The sequence below is a fragment of the Pezoporus flaviventris genome, unplaced genomic scaffold (genome assembly GCF_033815535.1).
Source record: "Pezoporus flaviventris isolate CSIRO_AGI_PZ_B2104156 unplaced genomic scaffold, CSIRO_AGI_Pfla_v1 ptg000002l, whole genome shotgun sequence".
In the NCBI taxonomy this organism is placed as follows: Eukaryota; Metazoa; Chordata; class Aves; order Psittaciformes; family Psittacidae; genus Pezoporus; species Pezoporus flaviventris.
In genome coordinates this window covers 30899038-30917559 of record NW_026892550.1, presented here as the reverse complement: position 1 = coordinate 30917559, position 18522 = coordinate 30899038, and the positions used below count along the sequence as shown (strand labels likewise).

General features: G+C 38.2%; 1 protein-coding gene across 6 annotated transcripts in view; it reads right to left on the bottom strand.

The window, feature by feature from the left end:
* Positions 1-18522, bottom strand: part of SORBS2 (sorbin and SH3 domain containing 2) — a 150701-nt gene that overhangs the window by 39858 nt on the left and 92321 nt on the right. The window contains exons 9-15 of one of the 6 annotated variants that reach the window (XM_061473946.1): positions 17948-18421; positions 13288-13432; positions 10806-10981; positions 6281-6347; positions 5430-5474; positions 4037-4223; positions 222-336 (exon numbers count right to left, since the gene is read on the bottom strand). In XM_061473946.1, coding sequence (XP_061329930.1) covers positions 222-336; positions 4037-4223; positions 5430-5474; positions 6281-6347; positions 10806-10981; positions 13288-13432; positions 17948-18421 — 1209 coding nt within the window. Of the gene's footprint in view, positions 1-221; positions 337-4036; positions 4224-5429; positions 5475-6280; positions 6348-10023; positions 10140-10805; positions 10982-13287; positions 13433-17947; positions 18422-18522 lie in introns of those variants that run through there. The other 5 variants (XM_061473971.1, XM_061473979.1, XM_061473955.1 and 2 more) reach the window with 5 other exon arrangements.

The window sequence follows — 18522 nt, the reverse complement described above, 5'->3', positions numbered from 1 at the left end:
GGCTTGATTTCTTGGAAATAGCAGAAGATCTAAGTTCAGCAAATAAGCTAAACCTCTGTTTTCAACACAGTGATCAGGAAAGACCAAAGACTGCTGCAAAGTCATATTTGAAAAAGGACCTTAAAAATTAATCTAAGCATTTATAAGCAGTAGTAAATAATAACAAGATGACCTCTCACCAAAGTTCTTACTTTGTTACCCATTCCATTTATGTGTCTTACCGGTCTTTCATGTTCAAGGATTGATGATTTTCCTGGCTCGTATTCAAAAATACTTCTTGGTTCGGAGCGGAACTTGCGGGTATCTACCTTTCTGTCTGGGGGATCCCAGTCATTTCTAAATAAAAAATAGGAGCAATTGAGTCAATTTGCTGTCACTGCCATCTGCTTTACATCTCCGTGCAAGAGAAACATGCAAACCCAAACAAATTCAGAATGGTTTCTCTTTCTATTTCACCTGTGAAATGTCTGGCCTAGCATTCAAATGTTTTGACCACTGTATCATCTTAACGCATCTACAGCAGGTAGACTCAGTACAGCAGAGTACTGAGAAAAATACTAGAGATGTCATAGAATTGTATCATAGAATCACAGAATGGTTCAGGTTGGAAGGGACCTTAAAGCTTATATAGTTCCAACCCCCATGCCATGGACAGGGACACCTTCCACTAGATCAGGTTGCTCAAAGCCCTGTCCAACCTGGCCTTGAACACTTCCAGGGATGAGGCAGTCACAGCTTTTCTGGGCAACCTGTTCCAATGTCTTGGTGAAGAATTTCTTCCTTGTACCTAATTTAAATTCCCCCTCTTTCAGCTTAAAGCCATTCCAGCCTACGGCTTTGTCCGGCCTGTGGCTGTGTCCAGCCTATGGCTATGTCCAGCCTATGTGTTCACTCATACTTTTGTTATAACCAGTAGACCAGTTTAAAAACTTCCCTGACATGCTGTGTCAAAATACCATGAGACTCCTTCTCAAACTGCAAATTTACTATATTTGTTTTATGCATTATACTCATACAGGCAAGAGGTAAATATTTTTGTCATCACACAATATGATAATAAGTTCATGTTGAAAAAGTTACAAAATTTTCTGAGACAAAAAATGAGGAATTATTTTAAAAGACAGTTTGAAAACCTAATAGATGCTCTTTATTCTGATTTGAGATTTAAATAGTAGCAGTGGAACTGCTCCTTAATATCCTTGTAAGCAGTATACTGTTTCCTTGGAAATTCAAACAGATAAACCAGAACAAGAATTTGGCAGTTGACTCTGGGACAGAAATTTATCCATTTTCTTTACAGCTATAAATTTGCTATCATTTTAATAGTGATATGCCAAGAAAAAAAAGTAACCCCTACTACTGTATTTTTTCAGTCATTTACCATGCTATTATTCATAACTACTTTACAGCATAGCTATTCATGCTATTTTATTCAGTTATTTAGTTACTATCACAATGAGAGCTACCTTTTCATGGCAGCTTTTGTAGATGCCACCTACATTTGCTACCTACTGTAGCTCACGCATCTTTTTATTTAGCTCTGTGTGAAATGACCTACTAGTAACTCAAAGAATGGGGGAAATAAAAAGGGAAATCCTAACTGCTATTTTCTGTATTTACAATAAGAAAGAGCATACACAGACGAAATTCTATCAGTTCAACCTTTCTGATGTGACTTGGTTTGATGTGACCCGACATAATAAGGCACATGTCATGTGCCTTAAAACAATCTATGGGGTAGCTTTTGTTTACAGTACATTTGTGAGGGCAATCTCTGGGACACAGACACCTCCATAAAATGCCCTACATTTCAAGGGAAGTGGTTCTACATGGCTCTATTGTTTATTTTCACTGAGGAAAAAAAGTTTCAGGAGAGAAAAGGTTGTATGTTTTGAGAACGAGCAGGAAAATGGAAATGTTCTGATAAAGTTGCATTATACTGCAAGTCACTGAAGTAAAAAAGATGCTACTGAAATTCTGATTCACTCAGTTCACCTAATTTGCAGTTCAGCCTGTAATCCCTTAGGGACTGTATTTTTGAGTCCAACTGTTAATGCAAACCGTATCTTGCCTCCCAGCTACAAAACCGTGATACATGTGGACCTAAGCCGCTTATGTGAGATTTTAAGTACTCAGGCTTTATAGGCAATTAAAAAAGAATCTCCCAATGGCAGGAAAAGATTGAGAAGCTAGAGCTGTCAGCAGCAGGCAAAGCATAACTAACGTGTTTGGCATCCCCTGAGCTGGAGAACGTAGATTTTGACTGCCTGTCTTACCATGCATGAGATTAAAAGGAGAGCCTAAACAACCAATTCAGTGCTGAAGCAGTTATTTTCAAGCTTGACAAAAGAAACTGCAACAGGCCTCGGTTTCTGTGACCAAGGCATTTCGCCTAGCATGGGATGACGACTCACATAACTTCAGAGGCCAAAGCTAAGCAGATCCATATTTTGGTGCCCTGCTGACAAAATCTGCACTTCCATATGACTTGCTAACAACATACAAACCTCACAGTGTTTGGGAAGCAGCCCAACTCTAACCCCTAGCATTTCGTCTTGACAACCAGCCCTCAGCAACGGGAGTAGCCAAAAATCAGTAACTGTCAGGCAATCTTATTTTCTGCAGTATGTGTATCTGCTGCATTGCCACTACTTACAATTCATAGTCTAAACACTTAGTATGGAATTTTCTCATACTATTTTATTCAGACTGTGAATTATTTGAAACTGTTTCATCAAATTTCTACATATAAAAATGTTTACAATGTACAAGCTAAAAAAATGGGCAAATTCTGTTTTGTTGCTTGAACGTAACCAAAAAAAGATGCTTTTGTAGCCACTAACGGAAAAAAACCCCACCATATATTAAATATATACACACATACGTATAAATGTATAATAGCATAGTATTATATTAACATGTCCTTCTCTTAGATGGAAGACCTTACAAGGCTAGACAAGCTCCTTCTGCCTGGGTTTGAAGATAGGACTTGTCTGTATGGACATGCGAGGGTCAAAACGGCAGGTGACACCGTGCATAGAAGCTGCAGATCCAACCTTGCATGCGGGCGGAGCAGGGCATGGGTCGCTCGAGATTGCCCCAGGAGTTGACAGTCCTGGTCAGAAACTTACTGATTGCATAAGCAGCCTTTTTTTTCCAACCAGATTTGCCTATCCCACATGCCTTGGTCATCGTGCTTGTAGTAAGCATGGGTAAAGCCCTTCCCAAATCTTTGCTCGCCAAACCAAGCCATCAATAAATCAATATTAACATGTTATATTCATGAATGTAAATGCTAAAGAAAAAGATTTTTGCTTGAGCTAGTAGGTGTGGTTATGCTGAAAGTCTGTAGAGTTTGTGTGCATGGCACTTTGCATGGTTTCATCAGAAGGATAAGCATCTATTTCCTGAATTATTATTAACCTTTTCCAGACTGGACTCTAACTACTGGGACCTGGATTTGTGCAGCAAGTTTGAAGCTGGAAAACCATGAGAAATCTGAAATGCCCCTTTAATCTGTAAATACCTTCTTGGTCTACCAAAATTGAGATGGAAGTTGAAAAAATCGGGATATAAAGCACTTCTGAGATCTGAGGAAAATGGGTTGACTGCTGCACTCTTACGGTTTTGCTCTTACTTGAATTTCAGTTTCTAGCATCTTTTAGATCCCTTCTCTTTCCCACTGGATACCATAAATAGCTTTTCCTACTCAGAGACTAACTATTCAAGATAGCTGTTAGATCATGGATCGTTCTGAAATACAATAAACAGGACAATCCTGGTAATAAAAATGAAAATCTTAAATGCTCATACTGGTATTACTTGTAAGAATAAGTACTTCTTTAGCACGCTGAAGAAATAGCAGCACTACGCATGATGCCCCCATTAGTGATGAAATTACCCCCCTTATTGGACTGTACCTTGAATAAAGCCCTTGAAGTCGTATTGTTCTACACCTTCTATTTTATCCTTTGTGATGCCCTGTAACTGCATGACTGTACGTACCAAGAACACTTTTTGAAAATATGCAACTTACTTTTCTGATGTAGACCTTTCCCTCAGACGATGTGGTGGTACTGGAGGTGGCACATGTGGAGGTGGTAAAGGAGATGAGACCTTAAAGGCATCGGAGCTACTGTCAGAAGCGCTTTTAGACAATGGTCTGTACGTCTGGGTCTTTGCAGCTGGGTGTGCCTGAGCAGAGAAGGATGGACTGTAGGAACCTAATATAAAACAAAACCAGAAACAGTCAAAGCATCAAAATGAGCTTTAATAAAACACAACATGGAATGTTACAAGAACTCACTGTTACTCAATAAAGGTGCAAGGTTACAAAAGCGTGTAAATGCATTTTTGAAAGTACACTGCTGTATACGATGTAGCTCATTAGACTATTTTTATTATATTTCTATATAAACCTACAAACACGCAGATAAAGTGCAGTATAGTTAAAACAAATTAATGATTAATGTAGATGTTAATTAATAATTCATCAACAGCTGTGATGGATATATCCATCACAGCTGTTGATGACAGCCTGTAATTACTCCTCAGGCTCATCCTGCCTCTCAGTTCTATGTTCAGAATGAAGATGCAGGAAATGCACATTTTTTCCCATTGTTTTAATAATTACTGTTATTCTGAGACAATTAGGCAATAGTGTAACTTTAAGAGGATCACAAGAATCCAAACAGATCTCAAACAACTGACCCACAACAAAAGCTCTCAACAAAACAGAAAAAAGGCAGTTTGAGGGCACACAGAATGCAATGAACACTGAAATGAAGAATTTTAATGGTCTTTTTGCATAAGGCACTATGGGTTTTTTGCACATATAGTCCACTCACACTTTCATTTTTGCTTTTGTAAATAATTTTACCACATGGTTATAATCTTCTGAAAGACACAATTATATATCTTAGATGAATGTCTTTCTTGCAGGCTAATAATATCAACAGCTGTGCCTATAGCAAAAATGAAAAGATCATAAACCAGAATCATCTTTATTAGACACTCTTAATCCATATCTTAAAAGTTGTTTTCAGTACAACCTTTTTGTCTTCCCATGTTAGCAGTTAGCATTTGCACTTTCACACAGTAGCTCCCTTTCCATTTTGATGAGGAAAGGCTGCGTTACTCACAATCACTAGTGAAAATAAATGCAGTGTAATCAAGAAACTACAGTATTACACTGTACCCCATCTGCAGTAAGAGGCGCACAGCTGCAATTCATTTCTGTGGTAAGAACGAAACCAAAATTAAACTGTTTTATTTGGGAAAAAAGGCATGAAAAAACACCAACTGAGATCAAACAAGACGATAAAAGGTGTTTATGTAAGCATTATAAAAGCAAGCACGAAGAGTTAACTACCCCGTTACTTGCTGACATTAACAAAAGACTCATTTTGAAATGAGGGAATAACTCCTACCAGTACTGTATGCATATGGAGTATTATACATGTCTGTGTCGTCATCTACAAAAAGAAATACATGTTACAATAGTGCAATACAAGCCAGTCTATCACAGCAATGCAGATTTGTTTTTGCAAATACAAACAGCAGCTTGGTAGTCAATCAAGCTCTCTATTTCTTTTGCTCATCCCACAGGTGTTTTCTGAAGACTCTTGTCCCATTATACTTACCATGGGCTAATTTTACAATATTATTAGTAAAAGGGTGTCTTCTGGTCATGTCACCTATATTGTGTACTTACCGGTAAGCACTGAATTGCAAATTACAGCTTTCTGTCAGTTCTTCTCACTTCCTCAAGCTGAATTTCTTCCTTTAGTCAGCTCCCCTCTACTAGAGACTATTAAGCTGTTGTTCCTATCACAAAAAGCAACCTCAAATATCTACTATGTGACTAGTGTTCAAAGCAGATCCTGTAAGCCAGAATTTTCCTGCTTACATTTTATATTCAGCTGTTCTAACATAGGAGCTCTCCAAAAGAAAGCTGGTATGGTAGGAGATTTACAGCAGCCAATTTCTCATCCTTCAAACTGGAGATGGGGATCACTTCACTGAGCTCTCAGTGACTTGGAATCATACTCAGTGACTTGGAATCACTTTCATTTTACTAATAAACACATTAGAAATTTTCAGCCTTTGGCAGAGGAAAATAGCTCTCTCTGCAGTAAACTCAAATTAACCCATTTGCTTTGATTCATTATCTGACACTTGGTGAACACTTGTATTTTCACATAGCAGACAATCAAAATGCAGAAAACTGCATTTTTTAATGCCACTGAGAACTGCCTAGCCATGACAAAAGCACACTTACCAGGCTTATGAACCATATGGATTTGCTTGAACATTGTCTTGTACCAATCCTTTGGCCTGTCAACTGTCTAAATAAAACATAATTTTTAACAATTAAAACCACCACCACCAAAACCTCCACCCAACAAAACCCCTGTGTATTCAGATCAGGTCAGACATTTAATATTATTCCGGACACAAAGCCTGTTATGGTTTGTTCCCTTTTTAATATAATCATTTTCATACCATCTATTTTAAATGGTGTTTTTATGCTTTCCATCTAGGAATTCCTATAACAAGTTCTGGAAGACCCTGAAGGCTGAGTTAGTTTTGGAGTCTGATCTTGGAGGGTACAGTGGTTAGGAACATAGGAATTAGTGCCAGATCAAGAGTTTATCTTCTTAGTGCCCTATATTTGACCATGACAAATGTCAGATACTTTACAGTAAAATGCAAACACCTCAGCAATTATGAGAGTGTAAGAAGAGCTTCTTTTGAACTCCTGGCAATTTCCAACATAGATTGTCTTCAAAATATAATTATAAATAATGGAAAAAAACTTCTGAATACTACTGAGTAAAGAATTAAGACAACACTATATTTAAGAGCTAATATTTGGATTGTAAACAAACTATTTCCTTTCAACAGTTTTAAATTCCCTTTCCAAGCAAATTAGTTTTAATTATTTTTCTATTTTGAGAAAACTGAATACAACAGACCTTTCAATAATCACTCATTAAATTGTATTTACCCCTACTTTTGTAAACTAAGCAGTCCCAAACTTCATGAACTCTACTCATATCAACATTTGCTTGTGCTTCTTTTTATCTTACTCTTCTGCATTTTCTCTTTTGCTGCCATCTTCTTTGAGACAGGATGATAATATTTCAGAAAAGGAGATAACATAAAGGCAAACATGTTTTCAGTATTATTATTCTTAAGTCCTAAAAATTTTGCTCCTTCCACTGTAGTCAGAAATGCAAGTTTTAATGCATTAGTCTTAATGTGCATGATCTTGCATTAGCTAGTACTAAATCTGCAAACACTCTGCCCACTGCTCTTTACCATGAAAAAGTGAAAATCCACTAATTCAGCTCTACAGATCTGAGTGTGTTCTCCTGGCACCATGCCATCTTTAGTGAATCACACTTTTGTGATTTAACATTGTTTCCCTAAAGGTATGAAACATCTATACTTGTGAAACACTGGTGAGAGCAATTTAGCTGGATTTGAAACAAATGTGTTGGTTTGGTACTCTAACATATATTCAAAAGTTTACCAGGAGGTCCAGAAGGTCTCAAGGAATCCATGTTGATGTGCATAACCTCTGTGATGGTACTCGTTTCCCACAGCAGTAGAAACCTGCAATGGTCCCATGATACTGCAACTGTCTTTCTAATTGTATTAGGCCAAGAAGGGTCTTCCAACAGAGCTTGAATCAGTGATAGGTGAATAAATTGTAAATTGCTATGACCGTACTCTTTGTCAAGGGACAAAGGTGCGCAGATACCACTTTGCCAGATCCTCCTTATCAGTCAGGTCCTCCACAAATCCACAGGAGGCTTTCACTTAGAGATCAGGTATGGATAAGCTCCCAAGTAACCAGAGAAGGCAGACTCCCAACATCTTTCTGGACATTTGAATGTTTTTCTCTCATCTCCCTCCTCACCTTGAGGTTTAAAGCCTCAGCCAGTAATTTGCCTTTACATTATAAGCCAGATAGGATTAGTTAAGGAATAAATTAATTTAAAAATGCATTTACTCAATTTATATCCACTAATCTTACATACCTATCTTTTTTTTTTTTGAGGAATTAGAAGTATTCACGATGTACCAGGCCATTCAGATGCCATCCTGTTTTGCATACATTGTATTTGTTTCAATTAAATGTTGGAATATGGTATCATCATATGTGAATGAACAATCAGCCAAATAGCATGTAGAGAGGACAGAAGTAGTACCTGCAGTTGGTACTTAGGAAAGTCCATAATCATTGCAGTATTCCTATAATCCATCAGAAATTATCCAACTAAAGCAGGCATTTAAGACTTTCAGTGGACCTTCTGTGTTTGCAGTCATACCACTTTCCATGAATATGTTTTTTCCTTTCCTAGGATCCCGTCATAGTGGTGAAGTCTGGTGGTGCCATTTGACTGAATGTTTTTCTGAGTGAACAGCATTTTGTCCTCCCTTTTCCAAAGACTGTTTTTGATGCCTTGGAATTTCAACATCTGTGGGGCAGGGCTTGGCATGGTGGCAGAACTTAACAATGATCTGAATTTTCAGGCTTCAGAATTGCACTTCCCAGAGCTGGGAGGAGCTGAAATGGTATGGAGGGAACATGCCAACATGGGATCAAGGTTCTGAGAGATGGGAAAGCTTTATAGGAATCCTTCCCCTTTGAGCAGCTTTGGACAGAGAGGGTTTGCAGGAATAGAAAGAGAACATCACTCTTATTTCCTTGGCTAAACAGCTGTCACAAACCATGTTCTGAGAGTAAAGACAGACTTGGAGGAGATAATCACAGCTTGAAAATCTCCCTGCTCCTGAAAGCCCTCCAAATCTGGAATACAGATACTCCCAGGTTCTGACTTGCATGCTTACCTTTGAATAGCATAGTGTTTTGGAGCACAGTGTGTATGTTGCCTATCACCCATGAACCTGCATTTACTGATTTTTTGATAGACTGTCACAATTTTCATAACAATGGAAGAATAGGAAACTTTTAAACCTTGCATGCAGCAATAAAATTAACTAATGTGAAAACTTCACTCTCGCTCTCCAGATGGAGTGAAGCTGCATTTTATGGGAGAAGATTCCTATTTGGATTGCTGACTGACCTTGGAGAAAGAGTGAGTGATACATCCTACCTTCTACTGTTTGTGGGAAATGCAGTTATAACATTTTTGCATGATTTTGCATAGTATTGCACTTCTGAGAGGTGTAAAGATGTTCTTACATGATTGGGGTATACAGGGCTCAAATACATTCATCCACATTTAAAATGTGATCTCAAATAAATAAGTTGAAAACAATCTCACTTCCAGCTAAGTAAGTCCTAAGAACACAAAGTGGCATGAGACACACACTCACACACATGTGCTAGCATAATCTTTTAGCTCATACTTCATTGTGCGAATCATTTCTACAATACTAAGTTTACAAGCTCTAAGATAGTTTGAAATGGAAAGATAACAAAAAACAGAGCAGATCCAGCTGAAGAATGTCCTAATTCAAATTAAGTTATGCTTTTAGGAGAAAATCTATGAGAAACTCAGACCACACAATCCGAAAGTTAAATACAGGTTGGCAGTTTGCCAACTCTGTTAAGGACACTTGAGGGGGATTTCTGTTATAATCTTATATAACTGATATACACCCTCTTAGATCAATCTGCTACTAAAAAAGAACAAAAATAATTATCTTATATAAAGCATAGGGACTATTTACTTAAAAAGGGGGTAGGAAGCTAGTCCACAGTTGCAAAGGATTTTTATTTTTAAAAGATTCTGATTGCATTACTTTTACTACCAAAAATAAAGCAAGAAATGCCAGTTTCCCCCCATTCTTATAAAAATTGTTCCCATCTTACCACTTATTCTGATTTTTTCCTATTGCTTTTCTCCATCAATTCCTGATTCCCCCCCCCAATTTTTCAATCCATTGAAGCAGTTCTTGGCAATGCAACACAACCCCCTGTGTCAGTATTGGCAGAGAGGGTGCATCCAACAGCTGCTACATCCTTGCACCTCAAAAAGACTTCACCTGCAAGGGCTCTGCCGCTTTCATCGTGGCTCCCACTCTTCTTACTCTTTCTCCGTCTAGCACGGCACTTCTCTGGCTGGGAAGGGCAGTAAGCACTCCTCCCCAGACCTAGTGCAGCTGCCACTGTACTCTCTAGACCAGCCAGAAGAGGCTGCCCTGACAGCAGAGTGGAAAGAATGCTTCAGCATAGTGAAAACAAAACTTCTCAGTTCGACATCCTGGGACCGCAGGAACTGGTGCCAGATGATCAAAACTCGGCTAGGCACAATGAAGGGGCTTCCATGCTGTTCGTTTAAATGGCACAGTGATTATATATTGCACTTCCACCAAAATGCTAGTCACTTAGATTATTATCAGAACAAAACTTAATTTCTACACTACCCTGAGGACACGAGAACCATTGCCCCCCAAAATGCAGGAGCATGAGAATTTTATACACACACACACGTATATATGTATACTTGCATGCATATATAGAGTATGTCTAAAGTTTATTTTAGAAGTAACAAAACAATGCAATTAATACCTATCTCCAAAAGGCAAGAATTAAAAGAGAAGCAAGAGAGACACAAATTTTTGGCTACTTCTAATTAAAAGTAGAAACATGAGGTTGCCCAATTATGCTTCCATCAGCATTCTCCTTTTCTGTCAGCACACAATATTACATTCATGAGCTCGCTGATTACGCATACTGTATTCCACATTATATAAGACTAGAAGAATGCATTACTAACAATCAATTCATTGTATGAGTTCATACACAGATTCCCAGAATTTCCTACCGTTCTAATTGCTGTAGGGATTCCCGATTCATCCACCGGGCCAATCCCTGCATAATGTGGAGCTTTAATGACTGTAATTTTTTTTTCTTCTTCTGAGGATCTACAGATTGGTATTGTACTGGTGGTGGTGGCACTGCCAACAGTCTCAACATGCTGTGAGTATGACTCTGTGGACTCTGTAAAGACAACATGACAGAATATTGTATAACTTTACAATAATCATACTTGGCAGTTGAATCACGCTTCCCCATTTCATTATGCTGTACAAAGACTGACAACAATCTTACCCATATACATATACAATGCTTAGTAAAAATTCATTTTAGCTGAGGCTTTGCCCTACTTAATGTTACATTATAAACTTATTTAAGGACCAGACAAGCTATTAAACTCAGATCATCTTAGATCAGAGGTACTTTTTCACAGCATTTTACGCAAAAAAAGGAAGAAAAAAACCCTCCAAAAATGTAGCAAAATCTACTGAGAAAGTGGCAGCCGCCTTCTTATAAATCAAACTCTTGCACCTCTCCTATGCTTGAAATTAGTGATATAATTTCAAAACTTCTCCCCCTGCTAAGTCTAGCAAACTATAGAAAATGGCTGTTCTATAAGCACAGCAATAGATTTCAAACAGCCCTCCACAAAAAGTTAGGCGATATACGTTTAGAAGTGTTAAGCTTTGATGCGTGAATATTTTTAAAATTAATTCAGACATGCAATTTTCATCTCTTAAAGTTATGTTGGTATGCTTAAGAGCCTCCACATAATGGACCATAGTAACTTGGCACCTGGGCAGCCATCTGATGATCCACCTACAGCACTTATGCTGATCCATGCAGGCTGCTACCGGTTTGTGGCGACTTGCAATATTTCTACCCCCGCCCTCTTCCTATATATTTACTGAAGTTCACATGTCACTATTACCATTTCCCTCTAAAATTCAGAGTAGTTTATTTAACAAAAAGCATCTCACTGCTGGGATGTGTCATGTGGAAGTTTGTACTGCTGCAAATAATGTACTTCTTTGCTATATGCAGGAAAAAGAGCCCTACTCCTTTAGGCAGCATGTTTCAATAAATTAGTGGGCTGCTATAACAAAGCTTCTTTTTTTTTGCTAGAGCAGGTACAGTGCTTGTGAGACATTTCCACTGCAGGATAAATGAACGCAGGGAATAAAAATAAATTCTAACACTACTGGTGAAGATTACAATTGCCTTTCACATTAACATGCGTTGATTCTTCTGAAGCAAAATACTTGAACGTAATGTAAATCAGCAAAAGCAGCTCTACTGACTGAAAGCTCTAATTTTAATTGGAATATTTTTGCTCATTCCTACTACAGAGAACTGGATTTGGCATGGCTGTTTCAGCTGTTGACTCAAGTTTGAAATCCTGTAAATAATCCAGCGCTACACATATATGGAGAGGGGCAACTCCCCCTGGCAAACCGCTAAATATTTGGGCCATTTTTCCAAAATGCATGATGTTAAATTTAGAAAACATTTTGGATTTGATCCTTCATTCTTTGTAGGCCTTGAACTAAGTCTGTCAGTGGGAGTTTTACACGAGCAAGGAGAATTACCTCAGGCTGTTACTGTGGAGCACAGAACTTCAGCATCATACATGAGCAAAAGTTATGGAAAACACTTTACTTATTTCTAAAGACCTACAGAATTAGTAGGTCTTTAGATCAGCAAACTATAAGCAATCAAAGAACCTAGAATTCTGGGATGTGGAGAAACCCATGTGTTCAATTTTTGCACTTATTGCTATTATAGGGATGGCAACATTTGTGTAAGCCGTAAATCTCAGAGTGAGACTGTCACCGAATTTCCACACACACAAACCAAAAAAAATAAGCTCTGGGATCACATTCAAATTATTTGCTTGTATAGTCTGATCTGAATATGCAAAACACTGGTCAAAAAAAGCAGCAAGCAAATGACTGTTCTGGCAAACCGGGTTATACCAGCAAGGATCCCTTCTAAGGCTGATCATGCATCTTTAAAAAAACCCAACCAATGCCCTATAAAAATACATAATGTAATTATAGACTGACGCAACTTTAGGTGTTCAAAAGCTCAGAGCCCCTCCTGCTGTCAGCACCATTGATACTGAAGATTATGGAAGCTGTGGGGAAAATCAATGTACAAAGTTGGCCCTCGATTTCTTAAAAGAGGCAAAATCTGAAGGGGCTGCATAGGCTGAGCTATTTTGATATATGCTCTTTACTTGATAAAGCTAGTAGAAAGGTGGCAAGAGGTCACTCTCACATACATAAGTAATAAAACTTAATAGTTCAGGATCACTACTGTATCTAACAATAAATGGTATTATTTATTTGCATTTACTTCCCAAGGTAGATGAATAGACAATACCTTTATTATGGATGTGAAGCACTCTGCAATTGTTTGCAGTCTTTGCCATGTGAATTGGAATATGTTGCATAATGTATAAAGCAAACATTCTGTGTGAGGCTTACCCATCATCCTGCCATGCTGCATGATAACAATGTTGGAATTGAGTGAAGCTGGTGGAGGGTAAGCTGAAGAAGGGGAAAAAGGCCTTTGAAAGTAACTCACTGGGCTGGCAGCAGTGCCAGAGTTCCCATTCACTGTGATCTGAGCCTGAGAGAAATAAAACAACATGCCATTAAACTACACACAAAGCCCTCTGACTGTCATCCAAACAAAGAGTGATGCAAGACTGTCATCTGCACACCGATTACTGGTTCTCAGGAGCCCTAGCCATTATGGTATCTGCATTCACTGAAATACAAAACTCATCACAAGGGGTGCAGAATATGTTGTTCCTCAATATACCTTGTACCTCCCCTCTTCTCTCCTTGTATGTGCTCTCTGTGAAGCATGCTGAAATTATGGGAAGGTGACAGAAAGACCATGGTCAAGGTGATGAAGATGGAACAAACAAGGTCTGAAGAGGTTTGACAGCAATGCAAAATGAAGACGGCATTAAAAGTTCCTCTCATTGTGTGACAAAGGCTGCCTGCCACAAATGACTCACTCCAAGAGACATATTCCCTTAATGCACATGCTCAAGCCCTATGGGCATTAATGTGCAGACCAAAGGGAGAAGTCTTATTGAGACTAGCTAAAAAGAGTGAGCCAAAGCTTCTTTTAAAAATGGAAGTCAGGTGGAGTGATTATGGGATGCTGAGATGTAACCCATCATAATAAAAATAAACAGCACCAAAAAAAAAAAAAACCAAAACCAAAGAAACCCCACAACAGAACAAAATCGAATAAATAAATGGGGAAGCTAAGTAAACTGGCAGTATAGCAACATCACAAGCTGTTTAGGCTTCAGTCACAAGAGGTACTTCTGAAACAATCTGCTTCCCTGACCCCAGGTTTAGAATCGCCACATCTGGCTGTAGCACTTTCATAGGCAGCATTGCAAGGATCAAAACAGAGATACTGAGAAAGCATTGAATGAAATTAGAGAGCAGTGACTATTTCATCAGAAAAGGGAGATAAATTCTCTGCAACACCTCTTTTAATGCAGAACTCTCTTTAAATCTGAACAAAATCAGAAGTGCTACAAACTTTGCTCAAATTTATATAACAAAAAAAACCCCATATAAAACCTGCTATAGATATAAAACATAAGACTACCTGAAGCAGCAAAGCATTAAGTAAAAATGTATTAAAAGACATAGTATGTTTTCATTGAAAAATGAAATAGTTCATGACCTCTTGTATACATTCGTGTTTTGGAGATTACTGGTTTGATTTGAAATTTTTAATGGCTCAGTTTCTGATAGCTAAGACAGCAAAACAAATTCTGGCTCCTATGCAGACATCATGTGAACTCCTAGATGCATTCAGGGTTTCTCAGTTTAAGGATGCCTGTTTTCAGAACTGAACTGAAGGATTTGTGTTGTGGTGATGTCTCCATTAAAAACTTGTGTTTAAGTATTTCCTCAATAAAGTTAAGAACCAAAATGTTAATTAAGTTGGCTTTTCTCACACCATCCTCTCCTACAAAAAAAATTCCTTACACCTTCTTACTCAATTTGTATGGCTTTCGTTTCACTGAGGAGAGGAGCAGAATTAGTCTAAGTTCTTTGCCAACTGGAAAGCAACTCTTACGAATTACTGTAATAAAAAATTAAAATATTCTGGGTAAATTCTGGGTAAAGCTGGGCTTTACCATGTGGCTGGTTTAGACAATAAAGCTCTTATACTAAGCAGTACACGTTATCATGAAAACAGGATCCACGCAAGTAGCTGATGGACATCAGTCATAAATGTGAGGCATGTCCATATACAATATTTCTGGGTTTGCTTTTAAGGAAGCAAAGGAAATGAAATCTTAAAACACCTGTTTGTGAACTAGACCTTTCACTTTGCTAAATAATCTCCTTTGTGGGAAAATAAGATGATACAGAAAATAACTTTCACCAAAATGCACTTATTTCCTAGTCTACTGGGAAGATAATCCTCATCTCTTTCATGCTATTCATGTCCCTAAATTCCTCCAGTTTTTCCTCCAGCACACTGTGCTCATCTGCTAGCAGAGCCTACTACTTCTGCTTCTAGGTAATCAGTCTCTTGTAAATATTCCTCTTAGGTACCAGATTTGAGCTTCCTTTAATTTGCCTGAGCATCAGAAAGAGCAAGTCTCCGGACTTTTGAATCAGAGCAGAGCAAAGCACCTATATGGGGCTGAAGCTGTTTTGTAAGGTTCTCTCTGCTGAGGCAGGCAGCAAAAGTAACAAGGTAGCATTACAGATGTCTGGGCAATTTTGTGCAACCATGCTGCACAGCCTCCAGATGTTGAATTAGCCTAAAATACTCAGAATCAATTCTTGAAGCTCAAGACAGTCCTGGAACTTGGGAAGAGGCAAAAATCTAATGTGCACGTCCATTTCCAAGTTTCCATTAGATTCCACAATTTTAAATTACATTAAAAAAAAACAAACCATAAAGAACCCATGAAAATTACTTTATAAGGGAAATGTCTGTGATTGGAATAGAATCAGAAAAAATAGTTTCCAAAACCAGCAGCTCTCTGATTATAACTCCAATTCTAAGCATAAGCCCAAATAAGAATAATGATTCTCATACTTCAGGTTTTCAAAGAAGCTGTAATCTGTGACTAAAAGTACGGCAAATAAATAAACAACAGTTTTATGTTTAGCTCTGCCTTTTGCCTGGAGCATTTTACAGTTTTGTTGATTCAGCTCTTCCTGATGCTGTTTCTTCTTCTCAGAAAACCTTTCTGCCTAAGCTCTCATTAAGGACCTCAAGAATTAAAAAACATCTCCAATGTGGAGATAATGTCTTTGAAAGCATGGTTCCATCTTATGCAGGTACAGTTCTGGTTGGCACAATCCTATGTCACTTTTATTGTTACCTCAGCAGTTTTCATCTACGAAACCAACAGGAGCCTCCTTTGACAGTGAAGATCACTACACGAGGAGAACTACTAGCAGCACATGCGTGTGTACCACCAGCTTTCCCATCACTTTCTCATTTCACAGATACATTTACAGTCATCTGGCCCTCCCCTGCAGAGGATGGGAGACGAAGACTTTTCTATACTGCAGAGGTGGGTCTTGCCAGTAGTTAATTTTGTGTGGGGCTGTTAAGACTGTCTGTGGACTTTTGTCCTTTGATGGGAGACTCATCCTTTCTAATGCTGAACAGCTGTTATGCTCATCCCTGCCACGAGTAAGAGAGAAAGTGGTGGTCATATCTGACCCAACATATCCCTCTACAGGGAGACTATCCAAAAAAGGAAAAAAAAGAAGGATTGTTCAGTTCAGCTTATAAAAATACTGTTTAAAGAAAACAAAAACAGTTAGCTGATTATTTTAGAAGAAAATATAAATGTTCCATGCTTCCCATAGCTAGTAAACGGTTATGTAGTGATTGTGCTTCATTTACATGTACCAGCCTGTAACAGTTATGGTATCTTTGGTTACAACTACTCTATGCAGATTCACAGTACTGACTCTCAAAAAGAAAAAATGTAAAAGCAAAAACAAAGTTGCAGAACTGTGTGACAAGAGTTAGGAATGACAGCTTTCACATGCCTGTTATAATATTACTTTTTTTTAACAGCATCCAGAGCATTGACAACAGAGCACTGACTCTCCAGGTGACTGTGCAAGTTTGGGCTCAAAATGGTTGTAAAATACATACAAAACTTTAAAAAATACATATACTATTTCTCTTCTCAGACTTGAAAACGATAACATGCTCAAGGAGTTGTATGAAGTTTGAACACTGCTGTGGCCCAGTAAAACTTTGGTCTCAGAGCATCTTTCTACTTTGCAATTCAGCAATGAATTGCTCCATTTAAATAAAAGCTTTGTTCTGACTCATTTTAGTCATGCAAATAATCTCAAAAGAAATCAGAAGGGATCAGGATTTGACCCAAATTCCATACCTTCTTTCCACCCATATATGAGTGTACTAAGGTAGAGAAAACTGAACGCACATATGAAACGTCTAATTGCAGGCTGTTTTTTTTCCTTGATTTAACTAAGACAAAAGTAACAGGACACTTGGGTACTACAAGATTATGAAGTTCATTCATATAAGAAACTGTGCTTAGGAGAGGAAAAGGCTAGTTAGAGGAGAGAAAAACAGTATCGTGCAGTCAGTGGTCATGGCTGGGGAAAAAACTGCATTAAATATTGCCAACATTTACTATGAATTTGCAAGTTATATTATTGAAAACTGTACCTCAGTATAAACCAAAAATAGTGGTAGCCCAGAGGCTACAAACTCCACAGACCTGTACATTGTTAACAATACTTTAAACAAATCTCTTCAAACTCTACATACTACCTGCTGTTAATGCATTTGCAACAGGTATTGAATTTATTTTCATTTATTTTAAGCAAAGTGTTTGACACACTTTAGTTGACAATACAACTGTACAACTTAGTATCATCTTCTTATTACCGAAGCTGCTATGCCAATGACTTTTTTTAAACAATTGTTGCAAAACATACTGTCGCAAAACATACTGTCAGACTACAAGCACACACAAAAGAATACTAACAGAACAGTTGTCTGTGTAACAGGATAACAGACAAGTTTGAATTCTTTTCCCCTTTGACTACCTGTTTGAACAAATGGAGGAGGAAAAAAAGGAAGCATAATTACATGAGAAGCAGCAGCAGTGTTGGTTAAGGTGGTGCCATCAGACACAGCAGACATCTGGCTCAAGGTTGGGGAAGGTGTTTCAGAGCAGTCAGTAGTATCATAGCTACAAGTCTGCAGCTCATCTAGAATGGCTGTGGAAGACTCACTCACTGTGTGGGAGGAGCACTCACTCATGGCAGAATCTGTGCTTACAGATGCTGTTTCGTTCCTGTGGATACTTTCAGAAGCTAGGTATGGGTATTTATATGAAAACTGTGAAAGGGCTGGGATTTTATAAAAGCGTGAAGGCAAAAAATCATCAAGCGTTGGCAAAGAATATGGTACTAGATGGGTGCCACTGTCTGGTGAGAAAGAGGCTCTGTTAACTGGTACCACGGGAGGAAGAGGCAGTGGAGAAGCTTCTGTTGCTGTTTGTCTGTGTGTCTGTGAAGCATTTACCTCCATCACAGGGGCAGTTACTTTCTGGTTTCCAAGCTGAGATTTGAGGGAAAAAAAAAATAAGAAAAGAAACAGATTACTAAATGAATAAAAAACTTTTCCCTTTGCCTCTTGCTGTGTGTAGGAGAATTAAAGAA